The sequence below is a fragment of the Mytilus edulis genome, chromosome 1 (assembly GCF_963676685.1).
Source record: "Mytilus edulis chromosome 1, xbMytEdul2.2, whole genome shotgun sequence".
In the NCBI taxonomy this organism is placed as follows: domain Eukaryota; kingdom Metazoa; phylum Mollusca; class Bivalvia; order Mytilida; family Mytilidae; genus Mytilus; species Mytilus edulis.
The window spans coordinates 893,079-912,389 of NC_092344.1; the positions used below are offsets into that span (position 1 = coordinate 893,079).

At 32.6% G+C, this 19,311-nt stretch overlaps 3 protein-coding genes across 3 annotated transcripts in view; 1 reads left to right on the forward strand and 2 right to left on the reverse strand.

Annotated features, from left to right (window-relative positions):
* Positions 1-1,784, reverse strand: part of LOC139520911 (serine/threonine-protein kinase Nek5-like) — a 29,452-nt gene extending 27,668 nt beyond the window's left edge. The window contains exon 1 of the mRNA XM_071313968.1: positions 1,510-1,784. Coding sequence (XP_071170069.1) covers positions 1,510-1,617 — 108 coding nt within the window. The 5' untranslated portion in view covers positions 1,618-1,784. The remainder of the gene's footprint in view (positions 1-1,509) is intronic.
* Positions 1,768-13,823, forward strand: LOC139520910 (glutamyl-tRNA(Gln) amidotransferase subunit A, mitochondrial-like). Its single transcript, XM_071313952.1, has 10 exons — positions 1,768-1,869; positions 6,111-6,270; positions 6,957-7,158; positions 8,155-8,358; positions 9,030-9,205; positions 9,424-9,536; positions 10,378-10,570; positions 11,585-11,702; positions 12,203-12,408; positions 13,628-13,823. The coding sequence occupies exons 1-10, from the start codon at positions 1,846-1,848 to the stop codon at positions 13,798-13,800; spliced, it is 1,569 nt and encodes a 522-aa protein (XP_071170053.1). The 5' UTR covers positions 1,768-1,845; the 3' UTR covers positions 13,801-13,823.
* A 2,320-nt stretch (positions 13,824-16,143) lies between these two features.
* Positions 16,144-18,818, reverse strand: LOC139520912 (uncharacterized). The gene is made up of 2 exons (XM_071313984.1): positions 18,307-18,818; positions 16,144-17,213 (listed from the first exon to the last, which is right to left on the reverse strand). The coding sequence occupies exons 1-2, from the start codon at positions 18,683-18,685 to the stop codon at positions 16,801-16,803; spliced, it is 792 nt and encodes a 263-aa protein (XP_071170085.1). The 5' UTR covers positions 18,686-18,818; the 3' UTR covers positions 16,144-16,800.
* Positions 18,819-19,311: the final 493 nt, after the last annotated feature.

Below are 19,311 nucleotides of genomic sequence, written 5' to 3' on the forward strand. Positions count from 1 at the left end.
TCAAACCGTACTACTCAAAATCTAACCCTCGAAAAGTTTACACCTGGGCGGGCAAGAGCCGACCGGTATGACCTGAATAAAGATATAAATTTACTGACAACACAAATAAGGAATGATATCCAAAACAATCAAAATGTCAAGGAAGCTTGGTTGACATTTAAGAAACACCTATTTGCCAGCCTTAACAAAAACATATCATCTAAAAAAGTCAAGTCAAACAACAGACTGCCATGGATAAACCACAAAATGGAGAAAGGTAAGCAGATCCTACTCCACATGTGGCACCCTAAAATGGAAGGAACAATAAACAAACGCATGTAAAAAAGCCACTTCCATGCTAGGCTTCCTTAAGAGAAACCTACAACACTGCCCTAGGGAATGCTGTAAAACAGCATATATAGCACTCGTGAGATCCATTATGGAGTACAGATCAACTTTTTGGGACCAATATAACTAGAAAGACATCGACAAATTAGAATCCATAAAAAAAGAGGGGCTAGATTTATCACCAAAGACTACAAATCAAGGGATGAAGGATGTATGACAAAAATGCTATCAGAACTTCAGCTTCTGTCGCTACAGTCAAGATGACAAAAAAACGACTGATATTCTTCTTTAAAGTGGTTGAGGGGAAGATACCAGCGCTTCCACCTGACGATCTTATAATATTCCATAGACCCAAACGACAAATAAGAGCGACAACATATAACAATTTTGTAACTAAGAACATTATAGACCAACAATTCCGTAGCAACAAAGGTGCAGTCATAGTTCCTAAAAGTAAAACCAACCGGTTCAAAAACTCCATATTTGAGCGCACTGCAGTAGATTGGAACCATCTGGAGGACTCGCCAGGAGTTTAAATCAGTACTCCTCAGCAAGCGCGACTAATTTACACACAGACCAACCCGTCACACAATAGCCAAAAGGAATCTGTGACGTATCCATCCATATTACAGAAGTAGGAAATACAGATACAGAGTGCTGCACTACCTAAAAACCATGACTTTATTCTGACACAATCATATTAGGGGGGGTAGAAGGGGTCCTGATCCCGAAATCCTGGGCTTAAAAACACAAAGTCCCGAGATCCTGGGCTTAAAAACACATAATCCTGAGGTCCCGAAATTCGAAAAAAAGAATTCCAGGATCCCGAAAAGGGTCAATCCTGTAATCCTGAGCTTAAAAACACCCGATCCTGGAGTCCCGATAAAGGTCCTATCCCCCCTCATCATATCAGTTGTCACCACTCTCCAAATTCACTACAGGTCAATGGTAAAATTCCTTCTCCTGTTCTTTTGTAGATGAATACCATATAGAGAATAACATGTAAGCCAACATTGGACATTTCATCATAATGTCCAGTATGTCTACTTTCACTTTTGTTCCCAGAGCATTTGTGTGTGAAAAAGAAAGTAGGTAGACAACTTGAAATATAACTACTGAAACTACAACCTGTTAAACAAATTATCTAATTAGAATACAAGAAAAATATGTAAAATAATGTACCTTTCGTGTTTTATCTGTTTTGTCACAACATAAAAATACTTTCCCAAAAGCCCCTTCTCCAAGAGTCTTTTCCAGCTCAAACTCTATCGGACTTGCCGCTGCGGCCATTCTAATAACTTTAGTTTACAATGACTAAGAATTATAACATCTACATCTGAATTGCAGCCCTCTGGATATTGTTAGATTTACTGTCAAAATTAAACAAACGAAACTCTAATACAGATTTTATGGGTCACTGAATTTTACTTCTGGGTTCACGAGAAAAAAGAGTTGTCTCCCATTCGGCACATCCAGCCAGATGGGAGACAACTCTATAAATTTCATTTGTAAATCGAAATGCTGTCATTGACTTTAAAAGAGGTTAATTTTGAGTTTAAGAATGCTGTGTCATCGACCACATTAAATTTCAAATATAATAAAACATAACAACTCAACAACTCAACACACTCACTTGCTAGAATTACAATGTACCTAAAAATATTGAGACAAAACAAAACAAATCAAAGATACTGTAAAATATGTGAAATCTCAGCTATAATTTGTTTACATAAACTTAATCAATATATGACACTAGGTTAAGCAATTGCAAAGAAAAGATAAGATAAGAACATTTATTTTAAGTCCAGTTACATGAAATACATGTACGGTTCAATCCGGTGCTTGTGACTTCACTTTCATGCAACTGATAAAACCAATAATTGAATAATATTGTGTGAACAATATAATAACATACTTTTATTTCATAAAATCTTCTGTTTTAATGGTTTCATCCTCTAGATTTTTATACGACCGCAAAATTTGAAAAAATTTTCGTCGTATATTGCTATCACGTTGGCGTCGTCGTCGTCGTCCGAATACTTTTAGTTTTCGCACTCTAACTTTAGTAAAAGTGAATGGAAATCTATGAAATTTAAACACAAGGTTTATGACAACAAAAGGAAGGTTGGTATTGATTTTGGGAGTTTTGGTCCCAACATTTTAGGAATTAGGGGCCAAAAAGGGCCCAAATAAGCATTTTCTTGGTTTTCGCACTATAACTTTAGTTTAAGTTAATAGAAATCTATGAAATTTTGACACAAGGTTTATGACCACAAAAGAACGGTTGGGATTGATTTTGGGAGTTTTGGTTTCAACAGATTAGGAATTAGGGGCCAAAAAAGGGCCCAAATAAGCATTATTCTTGGTTTTCGCACAATAACTTTAGTTTAAGTAAATAGAAATCAATGAAATTTAAACACAATGTTAATGACTACAAAAGGAAGGTTGGTATTGATTTTGGGAGTTTAGGTCCCAACAGTTTAGGAATTAGGGGCCAAAAAGGGACCCAAATAAGCATTTTTCTTGGTTTTCGCACCATAACATTAGTATAAGTAAATAGAAATCTATGAAATTTAAACACAAGGTTTATGACCATAAAAGGAAGGTTGGTATTGATTTTGGGAGTTTTGGTCCCAACAGAATAAGGGGCCCAAAGGGTCCAAAATTAAACTTTGTTTGATTTCATCAAAATTGAATAATTGGGGTTCTTTGATATGCCGAATCTAACTGTCATGACTGTGTATGTAGATTCTTAACTTTTGGTCCCGTTTTCAAATTGGTCTACATTAAGGTCCAAAGGGTCCAAAATTAAACTTAGTTTGATTTTGACAAAAAATGAATCAGTTAGGTTCTTTGATATGCTGAATCTAAAAATGTACTTTGATTCTTGATTATTGGCCCAGTTTTCAAGTTGGTCCAAATCGGGGTCCAAAATTAAACTTTGTTTGATTTCATCAAAAATTGAATAAATGGGGTTCTTTGATATACCAAATCTAACTGTGTATGTAGATTCTTCATTTTTGGTCCTGTTTTCAAATTGGTCTACACTAAAGTCCAAAGGGTCCAAAATTAAACTTAGTCTGATTTTAACAAAAATTGAAATCTTGGGGTTTTTTGATATGCTGAATCCAAAAATGTACTTAGATTTTTTATTATGGGCCCAGTTTTCAAGTTGGTCCAAATCAGGATCTAAAATTATTATATTAAGTATTGTGCAATAGCAAGTCTTTTCAATTGCACAGTATTGCGCAATGGCAAGAAATATCTAATTGCACAATATTGTGAAATAGCAAATTTTTTTTTAATTAGAGTTATCTTTCTTTGTCCAGAATAGTAAGCAAGAAATATGTAATTGCAAAATATTGTGCAATAGCAAGATTTTTTTTTAATTAGAGTTATCTTTCTTTGTCCAGAATCAACTTAAATCTTTGTTATATACAATATACAATGTATATTCACTTTTTACTACCAACTGATAAATTAAAATAATCTTTACCATTCAGTGATAACAAGCAGTTTTTTTACATCTTATTTCCTTATCTTATCTAAAATGTTTTTAGATAATGTATGTTGGACATTTGCCAGACATGACTATGATGTCATTTTCTATATTTATTTGCCAATAACTTTATGTAAATAACTTCATTGGAAATTTGCCAATATAAAATGTTGCTGATGAAGTTTTTTTTATTGTTTTATACAATAAACAATGTATATTCACTTTTACTACCAACCAATCTTTACCATTCAGTGATAACAAGCACTTTATTTTACATTTTAATATTTTATGATGTATTTAAAAGAGTAGTTATTGTTGCAAACTCCATTAGAAATTTGAATGGATATCAGTTTTGGAAAAAGGGAAACGGGGATGTGAAAAAAGGGGGGGGGGGGGGTAAATTTTTCTCATTTCAGATTTCATAAATAAAAAGAAAATTTCTTCAAACATTTTTTTGAGAGGATTAATATTCAACAGCATAGTGAATTGCTAAAAGGCAAAAACAAACTTTTAAGTTCATTAGACCACATTCATTCTGTGTCAACTATTTAATTTTAGATTTAAAAAGTTTGAAGAAGAAATCTTTAATTGTAAAATTTGTAAAATCTTGACATTTGTTTTGTGTAAAAAAAATCCATGTAATGTCAAAAATTTGATCACAATCCAAATTCAGAGCTGTATCACGCTAGAATGTTTTGTCCATACTTGCCCCAACTGTTCAGGGTTCGACCTCTGCGGTCGTATAAAGCTGCGCCCTGCGGAGCACCTGGTTTGTAATGTGTGTCTAAAATAAGGGAAACCCCTGTTCAGAGAGTTCCTCCAATGTCTGGTGATTGCGTGCATGCCTTAAAAAAAAGCTTATTTTAAATAAAGGAAAGATTTTATACTACGAAATATAGCTAAGTTTGAACCAAATACACTACCAAGGATGCAGAGCAAAAAATTATTTTAATCTTATATAAGTTTGACTTAAAGAAATAAAATTTTATCCCATAATGAATTTTTTTTTTATGGAAATTGGCCAAATATGGCAAATCACGGGATTGCAGTTATTAATTATCTCTTGAACTGATCAATTTTATTCTTTTTTATCCCTTCGGAAGGCTAAAACAATAACAAGAACGATTTTGTTTATGTAACTGTGTTGATATGACAAAATCAGCTAATGCGCAATATCACGGGCCACGCGGACACCAGGGACTCCACTGTACTACAAACATATTAAGCTCTGTAGAGCTTTTTGCTGACTTTAATAACAATAACAATTTATTTTGAAACATTTACCAGGCATGCGCTGGAAAGTAAACATCAGTATGTTGATGGTTTTCTGTAACAAAAGAAGAGAAGAAGAAGAACAACACATATAATATTAAGACATATAGGACATATGCAGCACACCCAATAGACAATATAAAGAAAGCTATATTGCATAAGCAAACTTCATATATATAAAGGCAAGCACATGCAAGTAAAGCAATAAACTAGATTATAAGCACGTGCAAAGCAGACAAATCAATAAACTAAATTAGTTACAGTTTAGATACAGTGGGCAGCAAGTCAACCCACACCATTGCAAACTGGTACCATGTGAAATCGTACCACTAAAAGTCAACCCTCCGTCCAAGTCACAATGTATGAAGAGATAACAATTAAAGGTCAAGGTACTGCCTTCAACACACTGCATTTGCTCACACAAACAATAAAATGTCTCTTGATGTGAGCTCCATTTCAATTTTTATAAATTTAAGATTTTCACTTTCCGAATTGCATTTCAGAATTGTAGGGTTTTATTCATTAAAAAAAGGGGGATTTTCCAGTTTTCCAACACTAACTCACAAGTGCTTTGAAAATCATAAAATATTCTAACATAAATAATTGAAAACTCCAGAAAGAATTTAATGAATTCCAGATGTGATGAGACAAGATGCATCGACCATGTAAACATCTCTTGTATCTATGCGTCATTCAGCCATGGGAATTCAGACTCATTCAAAATTAAATTTCACCAAAGGGAATAGGACAAACATCACAATATGGAATTTGTCATAAGTAGCCTGACATTAAGTGCCGATTTGTATGTTCAATTTATTGTGATCAGCTGTTGGGGTACATGTATACACACTCTTTCCTACTTTTTCCTTTTCTTCCCACTACCAACCATCTATATCCAATCATTCAAATGTATTTTAAAACCTACTACCCTCATGTTCTTGCTCCCTCTTATCAAACCTTTGTTTGCTATCCTTCACCAGTAACATACATGATATTGGTTTCTTTCTTTCAGGCTGTTCACAAATTAAGAGATGGTTCCATCACTGCTAAAGACTTGTGTGAGAAATGTATAGAAAGATTAAACAAAACCCAACAGTTAAATGCCTTTATCACAGAGACTGTGGACGGTAGTAGAGATTCTGCTGCTGAAACTGATAAAAGAAGACACAAAAGTAATTACATTTGATTATCTAAAAGTTAGCAACCCTCTAATATAGACACGATGTTAATAGAGAATTGAAATATTTGTATGAGGTAAAATATAAGTGATCAATCAATCAGTAAATCTATCAACCACACAATAACACTAGGTAAATGGCCACTTGGTTTCTAAAAGATAGGGCATTGATATACAGTGACAAAAATAAGAAGCAAACAATTTATTCATACTCAAAATACATAATTATTATAAACATTTATTTCAAATGTTAACTTGAAGTTTCCTTTTAATATGAACTGTGAATTTGATAGATGTACATGCATTCTTAGGCCTACAAAAGTAATTGGCTTACCTGAAAATAGGGAAAAAGTTATATATCCCAAGTGCATGCATTATAAATTTGTGCAGTGTAAAATAAAGACTAAAGTCTTTTTGCTAACTGTCCTTCAGTGAATGAATGAATTGATATATGAATAAATGTGTAAATGATAGTAAATATAGGACACAACACATATATTATAGTACATTTTTGTACTAGTATATAGCTGAGCTCTTCTGATAAATAGCAACTGTGACAAAACCGAAGGACCTAAAAGTCAACCAAAGTAAAAGTACAGTAGTGTCTGAGTTTTTGTTCCATTGATGTACATATACTCCATATCTCTTAAATTTTTTTTTTTATAAATATCTTAATCACAGGTAAACCAATGAGATGGAGAAAATTAGAAGGCCTTCCTATTGCTGTCAAAGACAATTTTTGCACTACTGGTATTAGGACATCATGTGCCACTACCATGTTACAGAATTATATCCCTCCCTACACTGCCACAGTGGTTAAACGATTACAAGATGAAGGGGCTTATCTCATTGGGAAAACAAATATGGATGAATTTGCTATGGGGTAATTTGTGTATGGTAAAAAGCTATGTTTTGATATGAGCACAATTTCAGGAAATGAAAGCTATGTATTTGATAGTTTTCCAAGCCTTTCAGAATAAAAAGTTTATAAATTCTTTCAATTTATTCATTCTCAATTTCTGCACTAGGTGTCAGTATGATAAGAAGCCTTTAGTCACAGCAGTTTATAGATTTGTTAAAGGTGTTAAAAAAGATGAAAAGGACGTCACTAGGAATGAATATACACAATGTTTGCAGAAATATTTAAGTATTGGCCATGTTTAAATTAAATGAAGGGCAGAACTATTATATCTTAAGATGGAAGTATCATTTAAGACTTATAAATATGACTTAAGTCACTTAAAATTAAAATGAATAATCCCTTTCACTAAATGAAAAGATGACTAATATATTTTTTATTGCTTCAAAAATGTGAAATAACATTGAAAATATAATCCTTTATACTGTGGGTATATTATTACTCGTTGGATACCATTTTTCATGGATTTCGTGAGCACAGATGAACCACGAAATTAAATGTTCAACGAATGACAAATTTTCTATAGGCTTTTATGCAGACCTCGGCAAAACCACGAAAATAAACATCCCCGACATGTAAGTTTTCCTAAATCCACAAAAATTGGTACCCAAGAAAATAAATGAATCCACAGTAACAGAGAATAGAAAGTTGCAAATACTCCACTTCAAACCGACATTTATTTCTTAGATGAAGATTTTGTAAATACTAGTACAGTCAAACCTGTTTATAAAGGTCATCTTGGGAACAGTGATAAGAGAGATGTCCTGTGAATTTATGTTCAAAATACATAAACAATGTATAGTTATTACTGTAAGTAGGACAAGGTGACCTGACAAAAAAGGTCACTAAATATTATAGAGGTGATCATTTTTTATTTTGACCGTAAAATGTAATTAAATACATACATGCATGATAAATGTTTTTAAACAAAATGAACAAACAACATTTGTATTATTACAGATCAGGGAGTGTTGATGGTATTCATGGTCCTGTAAAAAATCCATGGAAGTATAAATTTACTAGTTCTAACCTAGAAAATCAACAGACCAAACCCATTGAACAAGTCAGTATGAGAAATTACCACACCTCAACAGATGATTGGCATATAGCTGGTGGCAGTTCAGGTGGCAGTGCAGCAGCAGTGGCAGCAGGGGTTTGTTTTGGGTAATTTACTTCATTGAATTATTAGCATGTGATTATTGAAAAAAGTAAAATAAAAAAAATACTGAACTCTGAGGTAAATTCAATCGGAGAGTCCATAATCACATGGCAAAATCAAATGGCAAAACACATAAAAAATGAATGGGCAACAACTGTCATATTCCTCTTGGTACAGGCATTTTCAAATGTAGAAGATGGTGGATTGAACCTCGTTTTATAGCGCTAAACCTCTCACTTGTACGACAGTCGCATCAAATTTAATAATATTTATAATGATGCTTGAACATAACAAACAGACACAATAGGTAAAAAAGTCACAAATAAAGGTAAAAAGTCAAATTCGGTAGATCACATTTGTGAAATGGGAATTAGAAGAATTGGAAGATGACAAAAACATAAATCTGGCAACAATGCTGTAATTTGGCAACACTAGTATTGTTACTGTTCTGTAGATATTTTTAACTCTCTGTCTATATATTGATAGCTGGAATGAAACTTATCACTAAAAGAAAACTGAATTATTTTTATTTTATTCTTAAACACTACTTTCTATGGTCAATCTTTACCAGGTTTCTTAACATTAAAAGTTAACAAGATGAAAAGATCAAATTTATGAAATAAAAGCAGGCCAAGAACATATCTATTGACATAAATTAATTCATCATTCATTATAGGGCACTGGGATCAGATACTGGAGGCTCCACAAGGAACCCAGCAGCTTATTGTGGTGTTGTAGGATTTAAACCAACCTATGGCATGTTATCCAGACATGGGTTAGTTCCCCTTGTCAACTCTATGGATGTTCCAGCTTTGTTTAGTAAAACAGTGGATGATGCAAGTATTTTGTTCAGTAAGTTTGGGAAATGAAACTTCATCTTTATGCCCAACAAAAATATGACTCAGGCTTGAAAATATTCTCAATTTAAATCATTTAATTACAGAGTTAGTTCCCCTTTACATTTCTTTTCAACACAAATTAAATTTCAATCACTTCTAAACTATTTTTGTTGCAAGCTTAGAAAAACTAACAACTTTCAAAAGATGAAATCATTATTTAATTTATTTCAGATGTAATGGCGGGTCATGATGTACATGATTCCACAACTGTAACTGATGAATTGAATCACTTTACGTTGCCTGATAATATAGATATAAAAGATCTTCATATAGGGATACCTAAGGTAGGATAGTTTTTAAGAACATTTAGTATGTTTCACTCACTGTTAAGTTATCAACTGAATTTTGATTGGACATCCATATTAGTATAATGTGTCTTATGAATTGTCATCCTGTATTTATAATAACCAAACTATTCACTAATGAGTTTGAAACAAAGGTATGCTGTTTCCAGTATTGTCCATGGCCTCTGCAACTTCACTAATTGTTTAATTTTGTGATAAGGACATTGAAAGGGAATTACTAATGATCAGTCAATGATATTTAATAGGATGCTGTATTAATTCTATTGCTTTTACAACTTTTCATAATTACATGTTACAAAGTTAAGATTTGAATTATTAATTTTGTAGGTAAGAGTTGTCCCGCTTTGTTGGTTTGTCATTTCTTTTTTGCAAATTTCATTCATTTTGTTTGCCTTCACACAATACCTACATGATATAAGGTTTAAAGGAATACCGGTAGGGAGTTTCATTTAAGGAAAAGGTTATTAGACATTCAGATCAGACATAACAGAGTCTTTTTATATTGACATACTGCAAATAGCTGACATATATTGTATTCAGGAGGTGTGGTAAGAAATAGTGTTGTGAAGAATTGTATTATATTTGTAGGAAGAAAAAAAAATGTTAAAATGAAAAGGTTATTTTTATTTTAAAGTGTTTTTTCTTTATGTATGTTTACCTTTTGTAACCTATAATATGCTGCAGGGCTGTCAAGTGGGGCATCCGTGTGCTTCGGGCCTGTCAAGTGGAGCATCCGTGTGCTACGGGCCAATCTTGTTTCTTTTTATTTTAATTGATTCTTGTTTATGTATATGTACCTTTTGAATCCTATGATTAACAGGAATATCATGCCCCTGGGCTGTCAAAAGATGTTCATAATGCCTGGGAAGAAGCTGCAGACATGTTTGAAAAGGCAGGAGCAAAGGTGACACAGGTTTCGTTACCTCATACACAGTATTCTATCCTATGTTATATTGTACTGAACTGTTGTGAAGTAGCTTCTAATATGGCTCGCTATGATGGAATAGAGTTTGGTAAGCTTTTGTATGCTATCAGGTGTTTTAACAATGCCAGTGCTTTATTGTTAAATAAGAGGATACTGGTAATATTCTGCTTTAACAAATGACTCAGAGGTTAAGAAGTTATAGGAATCAATTAAAACTAACCAAGGATTTGTATAGTAAGTTACTATACAAATCCTTGAACTAACATATTCAGTGAGAGGGTTACATTCTACTCTTTACAAATGACTCAGAGGTTAAGAAGTTATACGAATCAATTAAAACTAACATATTCCGTTAGAGGGTTACATTCTACTCTTTACAAATGACTCTGAGGTTAACAACTTATATTAACCAATCAAAATTAACAAAGCCAGTTTTCTCATTTCATTTTTTTTTACATTCATCTGTCTGTCCATCTGTTTATGTCCCATTCACAATTCACTCCATCATTAATTTTCATTACAAATTACTCAGCCTCTGTATTTTGGCACCATTCTATATTTGGTATTGATTTGTCGTGTTTAAGCTATTTTATATTTCCTCATCAGTCACTTTCTTGTATGATAATACATTTAATATTTAATATTTATTATACCTGGATGTCTTGGGTGAATATCTTTTCATGAGTAGGTATACTTTGCATAACATCCTGCAACTTCTTGTTTTCTTTTTAAGGAATGACTGTAATATTTTTTCTGTCTATGGAGAAATAACATAAAAAATTTGCTGCACACTGAATAACGCGCGTAGCACCAGTGTGCACCAAATTTTTTATGTTATTTCGAATAGACAGAAAAAATGTTACAGTCATTTCTTATAATTTAATTCTAAATTCCATTTTAAACTGTAGAAAACCATTAAAAAAGTTGATGACATCACAGTCATATGACTTAATTATGTCTATGGGCTGATGACAAAATAACGTCAGCCAATCAGAAGAAACGTTACATCCAAAATTAAATTATAATGAAATGTTTTAAAATTACCTGTAGCTTATAGTGGGCTTGATCCTAGTTCTGTGAATAGCTTAACTTTAATTTGAAGGTCACAGAGCAGCTAATGAAGATTCAACAGAAGAGTTATATGCTGCCACCAGACACGAAGGATTTAATGATGTTGTTAGAGGTAGAATACTGGCAGGAAATTATTTTTTATTAAGACAGTAAGTACAGTTAAAGGTCAATCAACAGGATGGTATTGATGTATCAATTTTTTTTTATAAAATTGGACAGATCTTAATCAGCCTATATTCTATGATTGATTTAAACTTGTTCCCCTAAAAGTATTATTATTGGCTTACGGATTTACAAAGACTTCTTTTTCTGCCTATTTTATACTTTTTGGAAGTATGGCATCTTATCACATATGTTAAACAAGAGTGTGCTAATTTCAAAAGCACTGTTTCTGGAAGGCACTTTTTTTTTAATCAGACATTTTTATATTTAATCTGAAAGAGATTTTACTTCTTTGAAAATGTCACAAAAAGACTTAATATTCTAATCATACCACATCCTTTATGGAACAAACTACTACATAAATTCAGTCTTTATTTTGTTTTTCAAATAACCTTGAAAAATTGCCAAAAAATTATATTGCCAAAATATTTTTGTTTTTATTCCATTGTCGGCTATATAAGTACAATTATATCTATATATTTGTTAGGAATTATGAAAAGTACTTTGCCAAAGCAATGCAAGTAAGAAGATTGATATCTGAGGACTTTAAGAAAGTTTATGCCTCTGGTGTGGACATATTACTGACCCCTACGACCTTGACCACAGCACCAACATACAAATGGTTTACAGAGAGAGATAACAGAACTTCCTCAGAGGAACAGGATATATTTACACAACCTGTAAATATGGCTGGTATGTACCGATTGTTGGGAAAAAAGATTCCACATGAAGAAATGGACTGACCCTTGCTATACATAATACATTATTTTGAATGACTAATTTAGCTCCTTGATATCTGTTTAGAAACTGATTGCACTCCATAATTTACTGTCACATTTTAAGGATGTACTAAGATCAAGTTTAGGAGTTTGTCCAATGTTCAGATTTCTTGTTTTTTCCCTACAATACAGGGTGAAATATTTTGCCCCATAACACCCATTTTTTCTTTTCATAAAAGACTTCAATACCTCATTAAACGTCATTTACTAACATTTAAGCAGATTCTAGATTTCCTTTCTTTCTATTTGAGATTCAAATAATACCAATGCAGCATTTTCCTGCCATTTTTTTTAAATCAAATATCTCGAAAAGGAGCTCTATAACCTATCAATATATTTATCTTATTTTGTTCTTCAACTAATGAACTTACAGAATCCATTTTAAAATGTAGATTCACCTAAGTACATCCTTTAGGTTGCAATTCTGTAAATATAGACAATGCAATTTCCCACAGGAATTCCCTTTGCAGCTAAAACTGTGACATTTTTACTATGAAGTTTCGTGAAAAATAATATCCTAGAACGAAAGTTTATATGCACTACAATTTTATTCAAAAGTCAAAATATAGGGCTGTGTGGCATATTTTCAACATTTATACATTTGTATGCCCTGAACTTCTAGAGTTTAAGCTTATAATAAAATTCTATACTACCCTTAGCTCCATTTTTGGACTTCCTAAGAATTAAAATGTAGGCTCTACTTTGTTTTTCTATACTCATTACATTCCCAAGTGATGTCTCTATGAGGTAAAACACAGAGATCATATCTGCGAACCAGTACGTTAACAAATTAACATATCAATAAATATTATATATCTCCCCAAAAGAGGCATGGTTTGAGAAACAGCTTTATATACAAAGTGCAACTGTAATATCTTTCATGGGCAGATCCAGCCCCGTTTTCAAAGGGGTGAGGGGGGGGGGTGGGTGGGGAGGGTCCAACCATATTATGTCCCCTTTTAAATGTTTTAAATGCATTGTATGTAGATATAACAGTGTTATTATATAGGGTAGCTGTAAACTACCATAATTATTATGCATAACTTTATAAAATCTATAATGTTTGCATTCTTCAAGCCACCTTTTATATAGTATGAAACGTTGATGCAGTAATAAATCTGACTATTTTTCAGGTGTGCCAGCTATATCAGTGCCTTCCAAGCTTTCGACTGATGGATTACCAATAGGATTACAATTTATAGGACAAAACTTTAAGGATAAAGAACTGTTAACAATAGCTAAATGGTATGAACAGCAAGTTCAATTCAAACAGCTGAATTTAGACTATCTAGATAATGTTTCTTGATGAATAAAATATATTAAGGATAATTTTGTGAATATATTTTATTTCACTCTACTATATTGCTAAATGATACTATCTTAGAACATTGGACATATAGATGGCTATTTGTCTCAGTTGTAAAGAACTAGATTTTCCATTTGAATAACACTTTTTAGTCTCTGTCCATCTGTTCCTCCGTCTTTCCGTCAAATACAATACTCTCAGAATGTCGATATATCTTCTCTGAAACTGCAAGCCAGTAACATTAATTTGGAGAACATTAACAACTACTATTATAAGGTATTGCATGGAGAGTTACAGTATACCAGGTTTAACTCATGGCTATGAAAAGAACACCCAAATGGATTGAGCTGCAATATTTTTTATTACAACCATAAATTCTTTATTTAAATTATATTTTGTGCTCAATTCTACATGCACAACTTGTTTGCCATGATGTTTTTATGTTTTTCGACTTAATGACCCCTTGATATCTTTTTTTTGTTGTTGAAAATTCATCAACTCAAAAATGTCCTTACCCTATTTTAATGTTGACAAAGCAATGCTATGTCAAACCTATTTTCAAGAACAAATGATCTACAGAATATTGAACGATTGTGAAGTGTGGTTTTGTTGTCATAGAATGTGATCAGATGATAAATTAACAGTTTTTAGGTAAAGATTGCATGAAGTACAATCAAAACCTTATGGACCTGACTTGATATCTAAATCTTCCAAGGCTTATCACTACCTTTTTGATGCACAAAATATAGTGCATTTATCATAATATTCTATACATCCTATCCATGAACTTTTCCAGAAATTTATCCATGTAATATATGCTTAGATATTCAAGACACAAAATGATGCTACAAAATTACATATCTTTTGCAAGGTTCAGGAATCTAATATATGTTCTTAAAATATAAATGATGTCATTGTTGAAGCTATCTTTAAAAATTGGAGTTCCTTTGTCTAGAATTGCTGTTAAATCAACTATAACCAATGCAATATTTAATTTTACTTCCCACTGATAAATTGAAGCAATCTTTACCATTCAGTGCTTATAAGCACTTTGATTATTATTACTTCAACAGTATTCCATACAATAAAGCAAGCCTATGATGGCAGATTAATTTATAAGTGTGTTTGAATATAAAAATACAGATAATTTTCAGGCCAAAAAAAAGAGGGGCCAAAGATACCAGAGGGTTATTCAAACTCATAGATCGAAAATAAACTGACAACACCATGGCTAAAGGGTTATTCAAACTCATAGATCGAAAATAAACTGACAACACCATGGCTAAAAAATAAATAGACCAACAGCCAAACAATAGTACACAAGACACAACATAGAAAACTAAACACTAAGCAACACAAACCCCACAAAAAACTGGGGGTCATCTCAGAAGGGTAAGCTCCACATGTGACCCCTGTCATGTTGCTCATGTTATTACAAACCAGGTAAATAGTATAATTTGATAGGTCACATTCGTGAAAAGGGATACGGATTGTAGTTAGGACATTAGGAACATATCCTATATAATATGTGAAACAGATATTCCATAACAGTCAACAAACTCGTGATTAATTCAACTTCACCATTTGAAACTCTTGGTTTAATAGCTACCTTGTGAGCAACAACCCTCTATCAAGGGAATATCTTATCAATTGGGCAATATAATACTCTGTATACAGGCACTGTTGGAATGTTGCTACATGGAAAGTTCACTATTGGAAAGCTGAAATTATTACTTTTGTCATAAAATTTTGTTTTCAACCGACCATCAATGTCAATTTCTAGAAGTAAGTCAAGATATGAGACAGACTTAATTGTGCCTGTTGTATCCTTTATCTTTAGTTCGATGGGATAGATACGTTCTACAGTCACCACATTTAATTATTTAGTGAAAGAACATCATCTACATAGGGAAAGTAAAGTTAAACAATAGGTTCCCATGAGAATACCGATAGTTTGTTGAAAAACACGTCCTTCAAACATCACAAAATTTGTCAAACAAGAAATCAAGCATTTTGATAATGTCAGTTTCAGAGAATTTTTTCAGTAGGATTTATCCCTCCCTAAGACAAGATACTTGTATTTACGTTGGCCATTCTTTTTTATGAAACAAAGCAATACCAACTCTCCAATTTTTCTTTGAGTTAGGAATGGGGAATATTTGTGTAAAGTGTAGAAAAGTCAAATATTTAATACTATTGCAAGAGTCTTAGATTGTAATAACATTAGTCTCAAGTTGATGTTTTACAAGTAGTTTGTATATGATGTTTTTTTAACATTTACTCGAGAGTTTTTGTATGGGTGCACTATGCACGTATATTCTAGATGGAAAATACCTCTGAAGCTGTGTTTAGATAAGTAATTTATTTGACAAGGCTAAAATAACATGATAAAATAATTATATCATGCCACTAACTGTTAGTGATATATGAATTTTACAATTTGATTGAGTGTTGTTAGTAAGATATCCAGTGACACATATTTCATGCTTAATCAGAACAAGGACAAAAGTTAGACTGCAAAGAGGGTCAATCAGGATGACAGGCAGAACATGTACACTGTTATTAAAAAGGTTGGAATATTGACAAAAGAAATTCCTACAGATCCCCTTTAAAGACTGGTTGCAAGTGATCTTTAATATTAATGCCCTGGGCTTTATTCATCCTGGCATAGAAACAGATGCCACTCTTTAGGCACCAAAAATTCACATTTTTCTGTGGAAAAAGGCTTTAAATTAATTGTTTAATTCTGTAAATTTCTTGTAAAACATGTTTTTTCCGTTTCAGAAAGAAGTGGTGGGGAAATGCCTCTATTAGAAATAAGTATAATGAATAAACTGATTTGAAATGAATAGTTTCTGTACGTTATTGAACAGTTGTTTTTGTCCGTAAGGCTATACAAAGGCTATTTTAGCAAAATCAGGAGATGTATGGAGTTTATTTATTGATTCTATGGTTGATATGGTTGGGGAGTGGAGGGAGTTTATCATTTGAAATGTGGTGCTACTTTTTGTTGTTCATTTCAAGTGTCATCTTTTCGAGGGCGCCTCTAGCTTTGACAATGTTTATAGAGTAAGCATCCATTTCCAGTGATTCCGAGAATCTATTGATAATATCATTCACATAAGCAGTGCCTCCATTTTTCTCTTGCCATTTCAACAGAATGAGAAAACGAGCAATTGTCAAACTACCACGTGACTTGTTGATCATCTGGTCCAAGTCTGAAGAGCTCAGCCAAAATGCAGTTCTAACAACTTCTAACTTTGTAGGGATAATGGCCTCACTGAAATTCTCCAGGTCTTCTTCAGTTAGTATCTTATTTTCGATTTTACGAGGAATTTTACCAACCCACATATGACTTTCTCCCTCCGATAGTGCAGATACAAAGCTATCTTCAGAATGGTGTTGTTTGCTGTCTACAATTATATTGGCGTATTTAGAGTAATATAAACATTAAAAACGGTTAAAGAAAATGAATAACATTTGGCAATTTGTAGGGCCATTAATAAGTTTTCACTCTATCGAATTCATAAGATTTGACAATTCACACCGTAATTTTTGACATAAAATTTAACCAAAATTGTGTTTGTTACATTTTAGTTAACACGTACCTCGGTTTAATTTGTTAAAATATAAGTACATGTATGTAACATTAATTTATTGTAGCCAGATGTATGTCTTATGCAAAACGTAATCATCTACCCTTTAGGAATGCGTTCCGCTTTTTATTTGGCTGTTTTGTTTTGATTTGATTTTTTGTTTTTATCGCCACTTTTACAGAGATAGAATAAACCCTATTGCTTTACCGAATATTTAATAAAGATATACCAATAAAGAAGAAAATAGAAGCTTTCGCTGATTATGTTTAAGCCACATATGTTGATGACACAGTGTTTTGTTCCTCTCATGCGTAAAGGCTTTATGATTATTAGGAATTATGAACGATTTTATGTATTTCATCCTTCAATGTTTGTGTTTTTGGACAATAAAGTGAAGTTACACGCTACTACATACATTAAAATAGGAAGTATCCATGCAGCAGCAGCAAGAAAGAGATATGTTTCAGAAAACTAAACATTTGCTGTGTAAACTGCCGGTTCCAAGTTCGAATAAAGGAGTAAGGAAGTCAGTTTTTATCTAATTGGCGCAATCGTATGTTTTATTTTTGGCGCAAATGATACCATGTAATTTTAAAACATGTGGTTCAAACGAAGCATTGGAGAAAAAAGTTTTGGCGCAAAAGGACGCATTTTGGCGCAAACGGATCTCTCCCTTTTTAAGCACCGCTTTTGAGCCAGTTTTTATTGGTGGAAGAAGTCAGGACTTAGGTTTTGTTTCATGAATTATTTCAAATTAATCTCTACATGTTGTTAGGTTGCCGTCTCGTTACCTCATCGTTGAAGTAAAACCGCCATGCCGTCTGTTATGTATATTGATATCAATAAAAGTAGGTTTTAAAAACTGTCAACATTTTAAAAATTTTGCCATTCCATTTCATTGTATACTCACTCTGAACTGACTTCGGTTGCTTGTGTGATTTCATAATAATTTTGATTTCTTCCTCAGCATTTTCTATGATCTGTACATATTGCGGATCAAATTCCCTCAGAATCTTTTTCAAGGCGCCATACTTTCCAACCTCAACAAAATGGAGCTTTTCTAAAGACTCAAATATGTCAATGAAGTTTTGAGCTTTCTTAGACAACATAGATACCATGTAGGGAACCAGTCGACGGATTATTGCATCATATCTCACTTTATTAACTGACGGGTCTATCACATTGCTTAACTCTGCCAAAAGTCTAAGATGTGCGTCTTTAGCTGCAGTCGGATAGTTCTTTCGTGGATCATGTGAATCTTTGTAGTAGTTCCTTGCTGTAGCATTCATTTCAAACGCGTCCAATTCTAATTTAAACGGTTAATTTTGTAATTTGGTTGGTAAATAAAAATGTCCAGTGTCTATTAGCTGTTTAAAGTAAAACTTATAACAACTTGATATCACCGTTTAAAATAGAATTACATACCATGCAATAATTGTTAATACTTTCGATTCAATTGTCTTTGACATTTAAGTAATTATTAAATGTGAAACATAAAACAAAAGAATAAAACGCCATAAAATTTTACAAAATACAAGTAAGCTTGACTTATTGTCCTATATTTTACACTTACAAAATGTTTTCAGTAAGAATACGGCATATTTTAGGACAAGAATGAGAATCTGGTGTTTAAGCTCGAAACCTTTGAAAACTCATTATATATGGTTGCCTATTATTGCTTGCATCCACTTTATTTGGTCTTTGTTGGATAGTTGTCTCATTCGTTGCCAATCATATCACATATCCTTATTTCTATAATGTTTATGAACATTGATTTTAAGGATTACTCGTTGACGGATAATTTATTTCCCAAAAAAATATTTTCATTGGCACTTATGTTGCGTTTAAAGAGAGGCGACAGATACCATATGAATATTAAAACACAAATATCGAAGAGAAACTGACAACGCCATGA